This window comes from Balaenoptera ricei, chromosome 1 (assembly GCF_028023285.1).
Source record: "Balaenoptera ricei isolate mBalRic1 chromosome 1, mBalRic1.hap2, whole genome shotgun sequence".
Classification (NCBI taxonomy): domain Eukaryota; kingdom Metazoa; phylum Chordata; class Mammalia; order Artiodactyla; family Balaenopteridae; genus Balaenoptera; species Balaenoptera ricei.
This window is the reverse complement of record NC_082639.1, coordinates 78,191,545-78,210,080: the sequence shown is the minus strand read 5'-3', so window position 1 is coordinate 78,210,080 and position 18,536 is coordinate 78,191,545. Positions and strand designations below refer to the sequence as shown.

The window sequence follows — 18,536 nt, the reverse complement described above, 5'->3', positions numbered from 1 at the left end:
TAGTTCAGTGCTTAGCTATCAAAATTTCAACGTTAGTTTAGAGGTGTCATTATACCATTAAAAGAATCAAGATGTGACACAAAGAGTTTGACATAAAGAGTGATGTTCAATATTTCATTATTCCAAAAGAATTAATGTTATATGTCATTCAGTTTTCTAACATATTTTCAGCAGGGTAAATTTTGTAGCCTTTTAAATTTTCTTGTCATTATAGCTTTTGATATTTTAAATTTAAATTATGGAAATCATAATTTTAAAGTTTGTTGTCCAACTCTGACTCTTCTCACTCTTCTCTGTCCCCACTGCTCAGCCCTTTAATTTGTTATATGATTGTTAAAAAAATCTGATTACTGAACTGGATAAGTCATCTGTTTTTAGGAGATTTCGACTACTTCCACTTTTACTTTTACTCGTTCTGCTCATGAAAGATGATCTGGTTTCACTTGGACTCCAACCAGGTAGTGCAACCGATGCTGCTTTTGACCGTCCGGGGACATTCTCTAGGATATCTTGACAGCCCATTAGACGAACTTCCAAAGTACCTGTAGCATGAACAAATATCAAATAAGAAAACATCAATACTCAACATATAAAATTATGTCGTTGTTACCTATTCAGAAATAGGGGGGGAAAATATCTGCTAAAATAACAAAATCTCTTCTTCCAGAGCATCTTCAAGGTAACTATCATCTTTACTGCTTTATTTAGAGAAACCTATTAAAAACTCTTAATTAATTAAAACAACTATAAAAAAATGTATAGAAAGAACAGCACCAGCCAAAAGCTATTTGTCGGGCATAGAACAAAACTAGTTACATAAACTTCTTGTGTATCTGAATACTCATTTCTATAATTCCATGGAAAACTTACAGAATTATGTGGATAAAACATGTGGGAGGGAAAACATAAAACAAAATAATATGCCTACTAAAATAAACATAAAGAAATTAGAAACAAGGAAATCTGACAATGTAAATAACAGTTGTGTTTAATAGCTATATAGTTAACACAGAAAAGGACAATAGGGGTTTTTTTTTGGCATAAGTAGATGGATTTCTGTTCTATTTGAGATGTAAAATAACATTATCTTTTCACTTTAATAGTTTAGTTAGTCAAATAATTATGGGCTATAATTATCTAAGCATAAAGTAATTGTAATTTCCTTAGGCAAATACATACTAAAAGTGTTCAAATGGAAATGAGTAACTGTGAGCTTAGCCATCTGGAGATATGGCTTTGTCATCATTTGGGCTAGACTTAGTGTACTAAAATTTAAAATGGTGCTTCAGTATTAAAATTTTAGATACTGCCCATAGTATAGCACTTCAGGAAGAGTATTTCCTGGTAAAAGCTGTCCCATTAAACTTAAATAATTAAAACTTAATTTTATTTAAAGTTTTTAATTATTTAAAAGTAACCAAAGGACTCTTTCAACAAAGTAAAAAAGTCTGTATTTAATCTCAACTCAAAGAAAAAAAAAAAAAAATCAGACAAAAAATATGAAAAAAACAGTGTTAAAGAAAAGGGACATCAGGCAATGAAGAACAGTGATCCCTGAGAGAAGAGTCCTAAGATTGCTTACTGCCTTGAGAATATCTAGGACACAGCACAGGGAGGGAGAACTCAGGTGGAGCCAAGTGGACTACCTGACTTAAGGAGACAGAACTGAGAGTATTGAGACTGAACTGACTGAGGTGGCTAGATTTCACAGGCAGAGTAAAGGAAAAAATACAGCTGTCCAGAGACAGAATCCCTGAGATGTGCAGAAGGTTCTCCAGACCAAGTATTCAGTCTTGCCCCAGGAATAGAGAATAATTACCCTTAGACTAAATGATGCTCTAGCCCCACATAACAAATCTTAAAAGCATTACCCAAAAGATCAAACTGTTTCCAAGTAACCTAACTATGACCCAGAACAAAGCTCAAAAATATCTGTAATATTTGTAGGAATACAAAAATACCCAGCACCTAACAAGCTAAAATTCCAAATGTCTGGCATTTAATCAGAGATTACCAGGTATATTTGTTTTCTATTGCTGCATTACCAATTATCACAAACATAGTGGCTTAAAACAACACCCATTTGTTATCTAACGGTTTTGTAGGCCAGAGTTTGAGTGGGCTGGTCTGCACTCTATGTCAAAGATCTCATAAGGCTGAAATCATTGTGTCTGCCAGGCTAGGCTCTTATCTGGAAGTTCTAAAGAAGAACCTGCTTCTAAGCTCATTCAGGGTATTGGCAGAATCTAGTTTCCTGCAGCTGTAAGAACAGGGATCCTATCTCCTTGCTGGCTGACAGCCAGGGGCTGTTTTCAAGTTCTAGAGCTGACTTGCATCCCTCGTCATGTGACCCCCTCATCTCTATGCCAGCAATGGCACATAAAATCCTTTTTATGATTCATATCTGACTTCCCCTTCTGCCACTGGCCAGAGAAAATTTTCTACTTTTAAGGGGCTCACGTGATTATATTAAACCAACCCAGATAACTGTCCTTTACGATAACTCAAAGTCAACTGATGAGTAACCTTAATTACATATGCAAAAATCTCCTTTGCCATATAATGTAATATTATCACAGAAGTGATACCCCATCATATTCATGGGGGAGGGATTCTAGGGGTCATTCTTAATATTCTGCCTATCACACCAGGGAAGCAAAGAAACAGAAAAGTGGGACCCATTAAAAAAACAAAATCAAATGAAAACCAATACAAAACTGATATAAATGTTAGGAGTAGCACACATTCACACAGTTATTATAAATATATTCCACCTGTTCAAAAAGTTGAATAGGGACACTGAAGAAATCAGAAAAACACAAAACAAATTTCTAGAGATGAAAATAACATTGAGATTTTTTAAAAAACTCAAAAAACTGGATGGGATTGGTGGCACATTACACATTGCAAAAGCAGAGGCTAGTGAACTTGAAGCTAGAGCAACAGAAATGATCAAAAATACAAGACAGAAAGTAAAGACTTGGAGGGCAAAAACAACAACAAAAAACCAGCACATATGTGAGCTGTGAGTTTAACTTCTAGTGGCCTAATACATGTGTACTTGAAGTCCCTGATGAAAAGCAAAGAGGATAGGGAACAGAAAATATATTTGAAAAAATAATGACTGAAAAGTTGCCTAATGTAGTGAAAACTATAAATCCAAGAAGTATCCAAGAAGTTCAATGAACACCGAGCAAAAGAAAAATAAGTAAATTACACCAAAGCATAACATAATTAAATTTCTCAAAACAAACGATAAGAGAAAGTATTAAAAGCAGCCAGAAAAAATGACATGTACATATAAGATTAGGACAGCAACAGATTTCTCATTAGAAACAATGAAAGCAAGACAGAGAAGCAATATCTTTAAAGTACTGAGGAAACAAACCATGAACTTAAAATTCTAAGCCTACTGAAAATTTATTTCAAAAATGAAGCTTTTTCAAATATAAAAATGGATAAAGAACCCATTATCAGCAAATTACCATGTGATCCATCCACACAATTCCTAGGTATTTATCCCAGTGAAGTGAAATCTATGTTTACACAAAAACTATACAGGGATCTTATTAGCAGCTGTATTTGAAAAAAGTACAAAATGGAAACAACCCAAGTATCAATCACAGGTGAATGGATAAACAAGTTATGGTATATTCACACAATTGAATACTACAAATAATAAACAGAAAAGAACTACTGATACATGCAACATCGACAAATATCAAAAGAATTATTCAGAGTGAAATGGCCAGATTCCCACCCCCAACAAAAAAAAGAGTATGCACTGTATGATTCAATTTATATAAAATTCTACAAAGTGAAAACTAATATCTAGTGACAGAAACAGGCCAGTGATTGCCTGGGGACAGGTGTGGGGAAGGAAAGCATAAGAAGAGCAAGAAAGAGAGATTACATAGAGGCACATGAGGATACTTTTCGGGATGATGGATATAATTATCTTGATTGTGGTGATGGTTTCAAGACTTTAAATAGATGATGAAACTTGTCAAATTATACACTTTAAATATGTGCAATAAAACTGTTCTAAAAACTGGATATTGATAATGGTGGCTCAAGTATATGTATTTCCTAAAAATTTTAAACTATACTTAAAATCGGTGAAAATATATACACTATAGTATATAAATTATGTCCCAATAAAGATTCTAAGCATGAGGGGAAACTTCAATCTTATGTTTGGTTAGGCTATGGAAATCTTATCTTACTGTAAAGTATTAAGGCAGATTAAGTATAATGGAAATCATTTCAATTCTGGTTCAAAAGAAAAAACTTGTGTCTGTGTGTTTTATTTGTTTTTTTGTTGTTGTTAAGGTAGCAAACTTAGTTCATTTCCACTGTAAATGCTCAGATGTAAAAGTCATCCTGGGAAAACTGTAAACATCTGGTTACTACTTCAAACCCTGGTAGCTTATTAAATATTTTAGTAATTTCAATGTATTAGGAGATGACAATGTTCAACACCTGCTTTCATTTAGAATAAAACCTGGAGGGATTTAAGATCTTTATTAAGTATCTAGAAGTTTCTTTCTTTTATGAGGTGACACAATTGCTATTGCATATAACCATATAAGAAGTGGCTTAAAATTACCTTTTTTACTTTTATAACCCATAATATGAAATTTTAAAAACAAGCAAATCCAAGAAGTAAATCTTTGTATTCATAAGCAATAGCTAAAATTCCATTAGAACAAGTAAATACTTTTTTGTTTCTTTTAACTTTCTGGAAAAACTGTTTTATATCAATTTTACTAATTCAGTATTTCATCTTGGTACAATTAACTTTTCTTTAATTCTGAGGAATCTTCTTTTATAAAAACTAGTAAATGTCTCAAAATTTGGACTAAAAATTAAATTATACTTTATATCAAAGTAATTTGCAAATTTTAGTATTATAATCATACAACCACAAAAGAAACCAGAGCATAAATGAGATAAACCACAAATAATAGCATATAGTAAAAACTCAGGACAGCAAATACTCCTACTACTTATCTATGCTAATCCTTTATCATGTCTAATCCTTTATTAATATCACTACTATTTCTCTTCCTAGTTAACTCCATATTTAGTTTAAGGTCCAGTAGATAAAGGAATTTTTTAAAACACCAAAATATCTTAAGAATTATAAGATACTTCCTTTTAGACTGGTGATTTACATCACTATGAGTAAAGTTCATTAAGGGAATGAAGAACAGGGAAAGAGAGAACTAAAAAGAGGTTAAAGAGTTGGGAAGAGCAACCAACCAGAATAGAAAAGGAAAATAATTTCCAGCCATATCAGCTGATTTTCCAAAATGTGGCTTTATTACTTTTCTAAAAATACTGTTTAACAACCATATTTTAACCAATGGATCATTCTGAAACTCTTGAATATTAAAAATATGTTCAGCCCTGAGCCATAAGATGGTGAAACTTAGATGTACAGTCCCTGCCTTATTATCAAATGACATTTACCAAATATCTACTGAGTGTATAAAGTATCTTGTGATAGGGTTTAAGATTACATGTAGGTAGATGACAAGGTCTTCATAGGTCTATATCCCAGTTTAGATTTAAAAAAACCCCAAAAAACAGTAAGAAGATGGATAATAAGTCAAAGACATTAAATAAGCACTCTGCACTAACCAGATTAATTGTGATAGAAGATTCATGGTAGGAGTTATAGAAGATGTGGCTGGAAAGATAAATGCTTTATTTTATTTACTTATTTTTTTAATTGGAATACAGTTGATTTAAAATGTTGTGTTAGTTTCAGGTGTACAACAAAATGAATCAGTTATACATATACATACATCCACTCTTTTTTAGATTCTTTTCCCATATAGGCCATTATACAGTACCAAGTAGAGTTCTCTGTGCTATACAGTAGGTCCTTATTAGTTATCTATTTTATATATAGTAGTGTGTATATGTCAGTCCCAATCTGCCAATTTATCCCTACTCTCCCTTTCCCCCAGTAACCATAAGTTTGTTTTCTACATCTCTAACTCTATTTCTGTTTGGTAGATAAGTTCATTTGTACCCTTTTTTTAGATTCCTCATATAAGCAATACCATGATATTTGTCTTTCTCTGTCTGATTTACTTCACTCAATATGACAATCTCTAGGTCCATCCATGTCACTGCAAATGGCATTACTTCGTTCTTTTTTATGGCCCAGTAATATTCCACTGTACATATGTACCACATCTTCTTTAACCATTCCTCTGTTGATGGTCATTTAGGTTCCTTCCATGTCCTGGCTATTGTAAATACTGCTGCAATGAATATTGCGGTGCACGTATCTTTTGAATTATGGTTTTCTCCAGATATATGCCCAGCAGTGGGATTGCTGGATCATATGGTAGCTCTGTTTTCATTTTTTTAAGGAAACTCCATGCTGTTCTCCATAGTGGCTGTACCAGTTTACATTCCCACCAACAACGTAGGAGGGTTCCTTTTTCTCCACACCCTCTCCAGCATTAACTGTTTATAGATTTTTTTGATGATGGCCATTCCAACGAGTGTGAGGTGATACCTCATAAGATAAATGCTTTAAATATTTAAAACACAATGGAGAATTTCGAACAGAGGTTCCCAAGCTTTCTCATTTCATGATACCCTAATGTCTCAATTTTTTCATTGTGCTTCTAGTCTGAACAATGTACCTAACAGTTCTGTTTCATAAGATATTATAACAAATTAATTAATAACTATTTGAAAAATAATATACGTAGTTTGAAAGAAAAAAGTAATCTTATTTCATTCTTAAATAACCATGATCACTTCCTAATGAGATGTGTGTATCTATTGGGCACTGTATAACTTATCAAACTTTGGGATTAGATTTGAAAGTGTCACCCTTATCTTCTATTCCATATTGATTTTCCCATAGTATTTATCATTATAGCAGTGAAGGAAAAACCAGGAACATCCAGCTTAATCAATATATGACATAATCAGAAGGCATGTAGTTCAACCTAATGCTGAAACTCCAACTACCTTGAAGCTAGTAGATTAATGGTGATGGTAGGAAGTGAAGTAATACTGTGTTTCCCTCAAAAACTTAAAATATCCTGTTGTACCCTCGTGAATTCATGTTGGCATCCCAGGGTACCTCAGATTTAGGAACTCAGTTTGGTAACTGCAGATTTAAACTGATCTTAATAGTGGCAACAGCATTGTTCAACTGTAAATTTCTCCTTCAAGGTTTAATGTAGAAGTCTGCCATAATATAAAGCTGATTAATGATACCCAAAGGTACTAGAACGTCATAGTATGCTATGCAATTCTGAAAAACACTTTCATATCCTCAAAATATTTAATGACATTGTTTTTAAGGTAAAGCCCTCTCTGACATTCATATTGATAAGATAATTTAAGGATTCCTGGAGAAGAGGGAGGCCTGTGTATCAAAAATATGCCACATTCACATGGGCCATAAAAACCTTTGTAGGTAATGGTAAGAAAATGGTAGAGTTGCAAAGTCCAAAGGCAGTTTCTGCACAGAAACACAGGAAAACAAACAAACAAATAAAACCAGGAAACTACTTATAATCAACTTTAACAAAAATCTGGGAAACAAAGGTTTACTGCAACCAAGCAAATGCTTGATCAAAAAATGCAATGAATACTTTGTAGGAGAGCTTTCTGGCAATTTAATTTATCTTTGCTTCATCCCTCTTCCCCCCACCACCCCCAATGGTTTGGTGATAGTCCTGAAGATAGCAGGCTGCATTCCTGGTACAGGTTCCCGGTGCCAGAGGGAGCAGAGAAGACATCATACTCAAAGAACTGTGGATGCCTGCTTTGACCTCTCTGAAGGCTCCCTGAAGGATTAACAGAAAGGGTTTACCTTTTTTTCACCTAAGAAATCTCTCAGGACAGAGAAATAGCTAATTGGAGGGCATTTAAAGGCAAATGAACCAACCACTGAAGCCGGGAGCAAAGGATATCAGTTGTCTATATTGTTTAATAGACATCCTAGAATCTTGGGGAAAAGCTAGGGAGTAAACTCTTTTAAGGAATAAGAGCTTTGCAATGCTTCCACATGTTACTGGAAAACTAGAAGGCTAGATGCAAAAGGAGACATCCTCAGAAGAGATCTGAAAAGGCCCTAAGCTCGCACATCTGGCAGATCTTCAAGCTCTGTGCAAGCAAAGGCAGAGTTATAAAACGCCTGGGTGAATGTTAAAGGTATGCCTTGGCACACAAACACAGAATTCAGCTGCAAACATGGAAAATTTTCTTTCTGCTTGCAGGCATTTGGAAGTCCAAGCCACAGCAATCAGAGAAGAAAAAGAAATAAAAGGAATACATATTGGAAAAGAAGTAAAACTGTCACCGTTCGCAGATGACATGATACTATACATAGAAAATCCTAAAGATGCCACCAGAAAACTAGAGCTAATCCATGAATTTGGTAAAGCTGCAGGATACAAAATTAAGGCAAGAAATCTCTTGCATTCCTATATGTTAACAATGAAAGATCAGAAAGAGAAATTAAGGAAACAATCCCATTTACCATCACAACAAAAATAATAAAATACCTAGGAATAAACCTACCTAAGGAGGCAAAAGACCTGTACTCGGAAAACTATAAAACACTGATGAAAGAAATTAAATATGATACAAATAGATGGAGAGATATACCATGTTTTTGGATTGGAAGAATCAACATTGTGAAAAGTATTACACTACCCAGGGCAATCTACAGATTCAATGCAATCTCTATCAAATGACCAAGAGAATTTTTCCCAGAACTAGAACAAACAATTTTACAATTTGTATGGAAACACAAAAGACCCTGAATAGCCAAAGCAATCTTGAGAAAGAAAAACGGAGCTGGAGGAATCAGGCTCCCTGACTTCAGCCTATGCTACAGGTATAGTAATCAAAACAGTATGGTACTGGCACAAAAACAGAAATAGAGATCAATGGTACAGGATAGAAAATCCAGAGATAAACCCACATACCTATGGTCATCTAACCTATGACAAAGGAGGCAAGAATATACAATGGAGAAAAGACAGTCTCTTCAATAAGTGGTGTTGGGGAACCTGGACAGCTACATGTAAAAGAATGAAATTAGAACACTATCTAACACCATACACAAAAATAAACTCAAAATGGATTAAAGGCCTAAATGTAAGGCTGGAGACTATAAAACTCTTAGAGGAAAACATAGGAAAAACACTCTTTGAAGTGTTTTGAAGTGTTTGAAACACTCAAATCACAGCAAGATCTTTTTTGACCCACCTCCTAGAGTAATGAAAATAAAAATAAAAATAAACAAATGGGGCCTAATTAAACTTAAAAGCTTTTGCACAGCAAAGGAAACCATAAACAAGATGAAAAGACAACCCTCAGAATGGGAGAAAATATTTGCTAATGAAGCAACTGACAAAAGATTAATCTCCAAAATATACAAACAGCTCATGCAGCTCAATATCAAGAAAAACAAGCAACGCAATAAAAAAATGGGCACAAGACCTAAATAGACATTTCTCCAAAGAAAACATACAGATGGCCAAGAGGCACATGAATAGATAGATGCTCAACATCACTAATTATTAGAGAAATGCAAGTCAAAACCACAATAAGCTATCACCTCACATTGGTCAGAATGGCCATCATCAAAAAATCTACAAACAATAAACGCTGGAGAGGATGCGGAGAAAAGGGAACCCTCTTGCATTATTGGCGGGAATGTAAATTGATACAGCCACCATGGAGAACAGTATGGAGGTTCCTTAAAAAACTAAAAATAGGGCTTCCCTGGTGGCGCAGTGGTTGAGAATCTGCCTGCCAATGCAGGGGACACGGGTTCGAGCCCTGGTCTGGGAGGATCCCACATGCCATGGAGCAACTAGGCCCGTGAGCCACACCTACTGAGCCTGCGCGTCTGGAGCCTGTGCTCCGCAACAGGAGAGGCCGCGATAGTGAGAGGCCCGCGCACCGCGATGAAGAGTGGCCCCCACTTGCCGCAACTAGAGAGAAAAGCCCTCGCGCAGAAACGAAGACCCAACACAGCCATAAATAAATAAATAAATAAATAAATAAAATTAAAAAAAATATACGTCACATTAAAAAAAAACCAAAAAAACAAAAAACAAAAAACTAAAAATAGAACTACCATATGACCCAGCAATCCCACTACTGGGCATATACCCTGAGAAAACCACAATTCAGAAAGACACATGTACCCCAATGTTCATTGCAGCACTATTTACAATAGCCAGGACACAGAAACAACCTAAATGCCCATTGACAGATGAATGGATAAAGATGTGGTACATATATACAATGGACTATTACTCAGCCATAAAAAGAAACCAAATTGGGTCATTTGTAGAGATGTGGATGGACCCAGAGTCTGTCATACAGAGTGAAGTAAGTCAGAAAGAGAAAAACAAATATCGTATATTAATGCATATATGTGGAACTTAGAAAAATGGTACAGATGAACGTATTTGCAAGGCAGAAATAGAGATGCAGACATAGAGAATGGACATGTGGACACAGAGGGGGAAGGGGAAGGTGGGATGAACTGGGAGACGAGGTTTGACATAAATACACTACCATGTGTAAAACAGATAGCTAGTGGGGACCTGCAGTATAGCACAGGAAGCTCAGTTCGGTGCTCTGTGATGACCTAGATTGGTGGGATGGGGGGGAGGGGCGAAGGGAGGTCCAAGAGGGAGAGGATATATGTATACATATAGCTGATTCACTTTGTTTTACAGCAGAAACTAACACAACATTGTAAAGCAATTATACTCCAATTAAAGAAAAAAAAAAAAGTCTGTCAAAACACTAGTTGACCACTAACTTAATGGAGACTTCAGTGACCACACATGACAAAAAATACAGTCTTTAGCAAATAAAGTCACTAAACAACTACACCCTGTTTCAAACAGCAATAAGAAATTATAGAAAAGGGGAGTATCTTCCAGTTACACATTATAATATTCACCATATCCAGCTTTCAATAAAAAATTATGAGGCAAGCACAGAAATAAGAGACTATGGCCAATTCACAAGCAAAGCAGAAATTCACAGAAACTATCCCTGAGGAAGACATTGGATTTACTAAACAAAGACTCTATACCCACTGTCTTACATATGGTCAAAGCTTATATGTGGTCAAAGACCTAAAAGAAACCAAAAGGAAAAAGAGAGAATGGTATTTCAACAAATAGGGAATATTAATAAAGATACAGAATTTATAAATAAGAACCAAATAGAAATCCTGGAACTGAAAAGTACACTAACTGGAATTTTAAAAGTTTACTAGAGATGTTCAACAGCAGATCTGAGCATCCAGAAGAATAAGAAAACTTAAAGATAGCTGAACTGAAGTATCTAGTCTTAGGAACAGAAAGAAAAAAAAATGAAGAAAATTCAATGTAATTCTATGTTACTTCAATAATTGGGGAATGAGGGACATTACATGAAGGGAAACATTGATAGGAACTACAGCTGACTTCTCATAATATTGGGTTGGTCAAAAAGTGCCTCCGGTTTTTAAATAAAAATAAAAGACACATTTCACACTTTCACCAAGAACTTTATTGAACAACATATTCACCCTTTTGTTCCACTACCTTCTGCCATTTTTCAGGGAACTTCATAATTCCATCTTCCCAAAATGTTTTATCTTTTTGAGCAAAGAACTGTTCCAGGTACCTTTTACAGTCTTCCAGGGAATTGAAATTTTTTCCATTAAGAGAATTTTGTGAAGACCTAAATAAATGGAAATATGAAGGTGCACCGTCTGGTGAATATGGCCCATGAATCAGAACTTCCCAGCCAAGCTGTCACAGTTTCTGCCTGGTCATCAAAGAAACATGCAGTCTTGCATTATCCTGATGGAAGATTATGGTGTTTTCTGTTGACTAATTCTGGACGCTTTTCATCAAGTGCTGCTTTCAGTTGGTCTAACTGGAGCAGTACTTGCTGGAATTAATCGTTTGGTTTTCTAGAAGGAGCTCATAATAGAGAACTCCCTTCTAATCATACCATATATACAACATCACCTTCTTTGGATGAAGACCAGCCTTTGGTGTGGTTGGTGGTGGTTCATTTTGCTTGCCCCACGATCTCTTCTGTTCCACATTATTGTACACATCCACTGTTCATTGCCCATCACAATTTGTTATAAACACGGAACACTTTCATTACGTTTAAGTAGAGAATCGCAGGCAGAAATACGGTCAAGAAGGTTTTTTTCATTTAACTTATGTGGAACTCAAACATCAAAGCGATTCACATAACCAAGCTGGTGCAAATGATTGTCAACACTTGATTTGGTTATTTTGAGTATGTCGGGTATCTCCCGTGTGGTATAACATTGATTCTTCTCAATTAATGTCTCGATTTGATCACTATCAACTTCAACTGGTCTACCCGACCACGGAGCATCGTCTAGTGAGAAACCTCCAGCGTGAAACTTTGCAGACCACTTTTGACATGTTTCATCAGTCACAGCACCTTCTCCATATACTGCACTGGCGTTTCAGTTCCGTTTTAACCTTTCTTGAAATAATAAAGCATAATATGCCGAAAATGTTGCTTTTTTCTTCCATCTTCAATATTAAAATGGCTACACAAAAATTCACCAATTTTGATAAGTCTTTTTTAAAATGCACGCTGATATAACAGCTGCACATACAATCTAACAAAATTGTTTCGAATGAAGTTAAAGACAACTAAGTGCTACTAGAGCGATCTTATGGAAAAAAACAAACAAAACTTTTGGCCAACCCAATAGAAAGAGGAAAGCTAGAAGACAATGAAATCACATTTTTAAAGAGCTGAAAGGAAAAAAACACCTATAGAGGTTTTCTACCGACAATATTCTTTAAAAATGAAGATGAAATAAAGAAGAAAAAAGTGGAAAAATTAGACTCTACCACATCTTCACTACAATAAATGCTAAAAGAAATGGCTATGGGCTAAAGGAAAATTCTAACAGGAAATCTCAAGTACAACAAGAATAAATGAAGAACAACAGTAAGGATAAATGAGCCATTAGATATAAAGAACAATGTTTTGTTTTGTTTTTTGAAAAAATACTTTGTAACAAAGTAAATTACAGTTGACCCTTGAACAATGTGGGGGTTAGGGGCACTGACCCTTCTCGCAGTCGAAAATCCACATGTAGCTTAACAGTAGGTTCTCCATATCTGTAATCCCACACTCACAGATTCAATTAACCATGGATCATGTATATCCTTAAAGTTCTTAGCTCTTTAAAGTAAAAACAACACTAGAAGATGTACAGTGGAACCTTGAACAACATGGGTTTGAACTGTGCAGGTCCACTTACACGTGAATTATTTTTCACTAGATACATAACTACAGTACTGTATGATCCACAGCTGGTTGAGTTCACAGACATGGAGGGCTGACTGTGAAGTTATATACAGATTTGTGACTGCACAGAAGGTTGGTGCTCCTAACCCCAGTGTTGTTCAAGGGTCAGCTGCAGATTAAGGCACAGGTAGAAGTAAAATATATTACAATGAGGATAAACAGGGCGAAGTGGAAGAATTTGCAAATATTTCTCCATAAAATTTTTAAACTGATTTGGAAGTAAGAGAGTACATTATGATCACAGACTGTAATAAGTTCAATATGCATACTTGAATCTCTAAAGTAAACAGTAAACACACCACACACACACACACACACACAGGCATAATTAAAACACTGTTATGGGACATGAAAAGGAATAATGGAACTATTTGCTTCAAAAACAACTACAAAGGGCAGGAAATGATGAGCAGAGAAAAAAGAGTAAATGCAATTCAAACATCAAGATTGTAGAGTTAAATACATATCAAGAATAATATTAAAAGGACAGTCTATAAAGGGTACATGGAAACTTTTGAGGGTTGATATGACAAAAGTTATCAAATTGTACATATCAGATATGTGCAGTTTATGTATACAAATAAAGCTGTTAAAAAATATAAGACTAACAACTTCAATTAGATTTTCAGGTTAGATAAAAAGAGACATCTATATGATGTACATAAAATATATCACTTTAAGTAGAAAAGAACAAACAGGTTGAAAATAAACGGATGGAAAACTTCATTAGGTTACCTTAGGCATAAAAAGGATAGTATGGCTCTACTAATATCAGACAAAGTAAACTGCAAGTCTATTTTCAGAGATAAAAGGAAATATTTATAATGATAAAAGAGTAAGTTGATCAGTAAGACATAAAGCTAAATGTGTATGCTACTAATTAAAAACAAGACAAAGCAAAGCAAACAGGAGGTAAAACTCAACAGACTTAAAAATGGTTTGCAATCAACCTAACCAATTTGACACCTGGCTTAATTATGTTAAGAGACTTTATGAGAACTTCTCTTTGAGCTCTACTAAAGCCAGGTTTTTGGAGAGACCTTGGTGTTCATATTTATGAACAGGCTCATGGGAGGCTGCTGGTGGGAGGACTCCCTGAGTTCTGCTGCTTGTCTCTGCTTCATAATATCTGATATTCATGAAAGCTGATGCTTGTTTCTGTGTTTACATCTGTGTCTCTGAGCCCCCCCAAAATGTCTGTACATCAATAAACACTTGTTCTACACAAACAAATAAACAAAAAAACCAGAGACTAGGCGATTTCTGGGATACCACAAAGACTACAAAAATACACATTATGGGGATCCCAGAAGGAGAGAAGAGAGAAAATGGCAGAAAGAATATGTGAAGAAATGATGGCAGAAAACTTCCCAAATTTGATGAATGACATGAATCTGCACATCAAGAAGCTCAAAGAATCCAAGTAAAATAAACTCAAAAGAAATTACCATTCTGAGATGCGTTATAATCAAATTGTGAAAACCAAAGACAAAAGGGAATATTGAAAGCAGCAAGAGAGAAGCAACTCATCACTTAGAAAGAATCCTCAATAAGTTTAAAAGTTGATTCTTCATCAGATAGCATAAAGGCCAGGAGGGAATGGGAGGACATTTTTAGAATGCTGAAAGAAAAAAGTTTGTCAACGAAGAATTCTATGTATGCAAAACTAACCTTCAAAAATGAAGAAATAAGCGATTCCCAAATAAGTCTTATCACTAGCAGACCTTCCTAGAAGAAATGCTAAAACAAGTCATCCAGATTGAAATGACAGGACACTAGACAGTAACTTGAAATCACAGAAAAAATAACACCAGTAAAACTAACTATATAGGTAAATTAAAAGGCCAGTATTACTATATTTTCAATTTATAACTTTGTGTCCTGTATGACTTAAAAAACAAATGCATACAACAATGATTATAATCTAATATATAATAATATAATATAAAGGGTACACAATGTATAAAGACATAATCTATGTCAACAAAAATATAATGATGGGGAGGCACAGCTGTATAGGAGCAGAGCTTTTGTAGGCTACTGTGATAAATTTAGGTTGTTAACTGTAACCATTAGAGTAACCACTAAGAAAGCAATTTAAAAATATACAGAAAAGGGGGGAGGAGTCAAGATGGCATTGTGGGAAGACACAGAGTTAGCGTCTCCCCACAACTAGGGTGCCTGCCAGTCGCTGGTGGGGGACTCTGACCCCCAAGGAGATGGGAGGAACCCCAGAGTGAACCGGTAGGATGTAGGGGGACCAAGGGGAGAGAAGAAGTGGAGGCCAGACAAGATCAGCCCCCCAGAGGCCAGGGAGATCAGGAGAGGCAGGCCAGTTCCCCCACCCCCAAAGCCCCATACAGGCAACGTGGGTCCTGGGGGCATAGAAAGGAGGCCGGGGAGATTAGGAGAGGTAGGCGGGAGGGACACCCTGGGAGGAGTGGGTGAGGGGCGGAGGGCGACTGCCCCGCCAACTGGGGCCCAGGGAGCCTGCTGAGCTCCCAGGCTGATCCCCTGCCCTCAAAGCCCCCTCCAGATTGCCCGGGTCCTTGGGGGCATAGGAAGGAGGCCGAGGGAAGAAAAGGAAAGGAAGGTGGGAGGTGCCCTCTGGGAGGAGCGGGAGAGGAGCGAGGGCAATTGGCCCGCCCACTCAGGTTCGGGGAGCCTGCTGAGCTCCCATGCCGATCACCCGCCCTCCAGGGCCCCTCCAGGGTGTGTGGGTCCTTGGGGACACAGGAGGGAGGATGGGGAGATCAAGAGAGACAAGCAGGAGGGGCCCTCCCAGACCCCAGACTGGAGGAGCAGGAGAGGAGAGGAGGGCGTTTGTCCAGCCCAGCCCACTTGAGCACAGGAAGCCTGCTGGGCTCCCAGGTGAGGTCCCCTGACCTCTGAGGCCAGGGGTGGGGGGCACACCTGGGCCCCTTCTGTTCCTTGAGCCTAAGCCCCACCCCCCACAGCCCCCAGGGCCTTTTCTAGCCCTTTGGGTCCTGAGCATTGGCCCCGCCCACTGCCCAAACCTCACCCTTGCCTAGGCCCCACCCTCCACAGCCAAGGCCTCCCACGCTCCCCCCCCCCCTTTTCATTTCTTTTCCCTCCTCCTCTTTTTTATTATTGTGGTACTGATGTACCTTCCGGGTGTTGATTCATCTATATTTTTATTTTTACATTCTTTCTAATAACATATCTGTTAGTTTCATAGTCTAATTTTATTTTTTACTTTGTTACTGGTTTGTTTGTTTTTTTGCCACCCCACACGGCTTGCAGGATCTTGATTTGCGAGCCCAGGGTCGAGTGGAAGCTCCTGCGGTGGGAGCTCTGAGTCCAAACCACTGGACTAACAGAGAACCTCAGACCCCAGGGAATATTCATCAGAGTGAGGTCTCACAGAGATCCTCATCTCAGCACCAAGACCCAGCTCTACCCAATAGCCTACAAACTCCAGCATTGGAAGCCTCAGGCCAAATAACCAGTAAAACAGAAACACAATCCCACTAATAATAATAAAAAAAAAATGAGATGGCAAAAAAATATGTCACAAATGAAGGAGCAAGGTAAAAAACTACAAGACCAAATAAAAGAAGAGGAAGTAAGCAATCTACCCAAAAAAGAATTCAGAGTAACGATAGTAAAGATGATCCAGAATCTCAGAAATAGAATGGAAGCATGGATTGAGAAAATACAAGAAATGTTTAACAAAGATCTAGAAGAACTAAACAAGAAACACACAGAGATGAATAACACAATAACTGAAATGAAAAATACACTAGAAGGAATCAGTAACAGAATAACGGAGGCAGAAGAACAAATAAGTGAGATGGAAGACAAAATGGTTGAAATAACTACCAAGGAGCAGAAGAAAGAAAAAAAAATGAAAAGAATTGAGGACAGTCTCAGAGACCTCTGGGACAACATTAAATGCACCAACATTCGAATTATAGGGGTCCCAGAGGAAGAAGAGAAAAAGAAAGGGTCTGAGAAAATATTTGAAGAGATTATAGTGGAAAACCTCCCTAACATGGGAAAGGAAATAGTCACCCAAGTCCTGGAAGCACTAAGAGTCCCATACAAGATAAACCCTAGGAAAAACACACCAAAACACATATTAATCAAATTAACAAAAATTAAATTCAAAGAAAAAATATTAAAAGCAGCAAGGGAAGAAAAACAAATGACATATACAAGGAATCCCCAAAAGGTTATCAGCTGATTTTTCAGTGGAAACTCTGCAGGCCAGAAGGGATGGGCATGATATACTTAAAGTGATGAAAGAGAAAAACCTACAACCAAGATTACTCTACCCAGCAAGGATCTCATTCAGATTCGATTGAGAAGTCAAAAGCTTTTCAGAGAAACAAAAGCTAAGAGAATTCAGCACCACCAAACCAGCTTTACAACAAATGCTAAAGAAACTTCTCTAGGTGGGAAACACAAGAGAAGAAAAAGACCCACAAAAACAAACCCATAACAATTAAGAAAATGGTAATAGGAACACACATATCGATAATAATCTTGAATGTAAATGGATTAAATGTCCCAACCAAAAGACACAGACTGGGTGAATGGATAAAAAATGAGACCCATATATATGCTGTCTACAAGAGACCCACTTCAGACCTAGGGACTCATACAGACTAAAAGTGAAGGGATGGAAAAAGATATTCCATACAAATGGAAATCAAAAGCAAGCTGGAGTAGCAATACTCATATCAGATAAAATAGACTTTAAGATAAAGACTGTTACAAGAGAAAAGGAGGGACACTACATAATGATCAAAGGATAAATCCAAGAAGAAGATATAACAATTATAAATGTTTATGCACCCAACATAGGAGCACCTCAATACATAAGGCAAATGCTAACAATCATGAAAGGAGAAATCGACAGTAACATAATAATAGTAGGGTACTTTAACACCCCACTTTCACCAATGGACAGATCATCCAAACAGAAAATAAATAAGGAAACACAAGCTTTAAATGACACAATAGACCAGATGGATCTAATTGATATTTATAGAACATTACACCCAAAAGTGGCAGAATACACTTTCTTCTCAAGTGAATATGGAACATTCTCCAGGACAGATCACATCTTGGGTCACAAATCAAGCCTTGGAAAATTTAAGAAAATTGAAATCATATCAAGCATCTTTTCTGAC

At 36.6% G+C, this 18,536-nt stretch overlaps 1 protein-coding gene across 3 annotated transcripts in view; it reads right to left on the bottom strand.

Moving 5' to 3' along the window:
• PKN2 (protein kinase N2) overlaps positions 1–18,536 on the bottom strand; it is a 146,060-nt gene that overhangs the window by 58,351 nt on the left and 69,173 nt on the right. For all 3 annotated transcript variants that reach the window (XM_059925795.1, XM_059925786.1, XM_059925777.1), the window contains one exon: positions 357–542. In XM_059925795.1, coding sequence (XP_059781778.1) covers positions 357–542 — 186 coding nt within the window. The remainder of the gene's footprint in view (positions 1–356; positions 543–18,536) is intronic.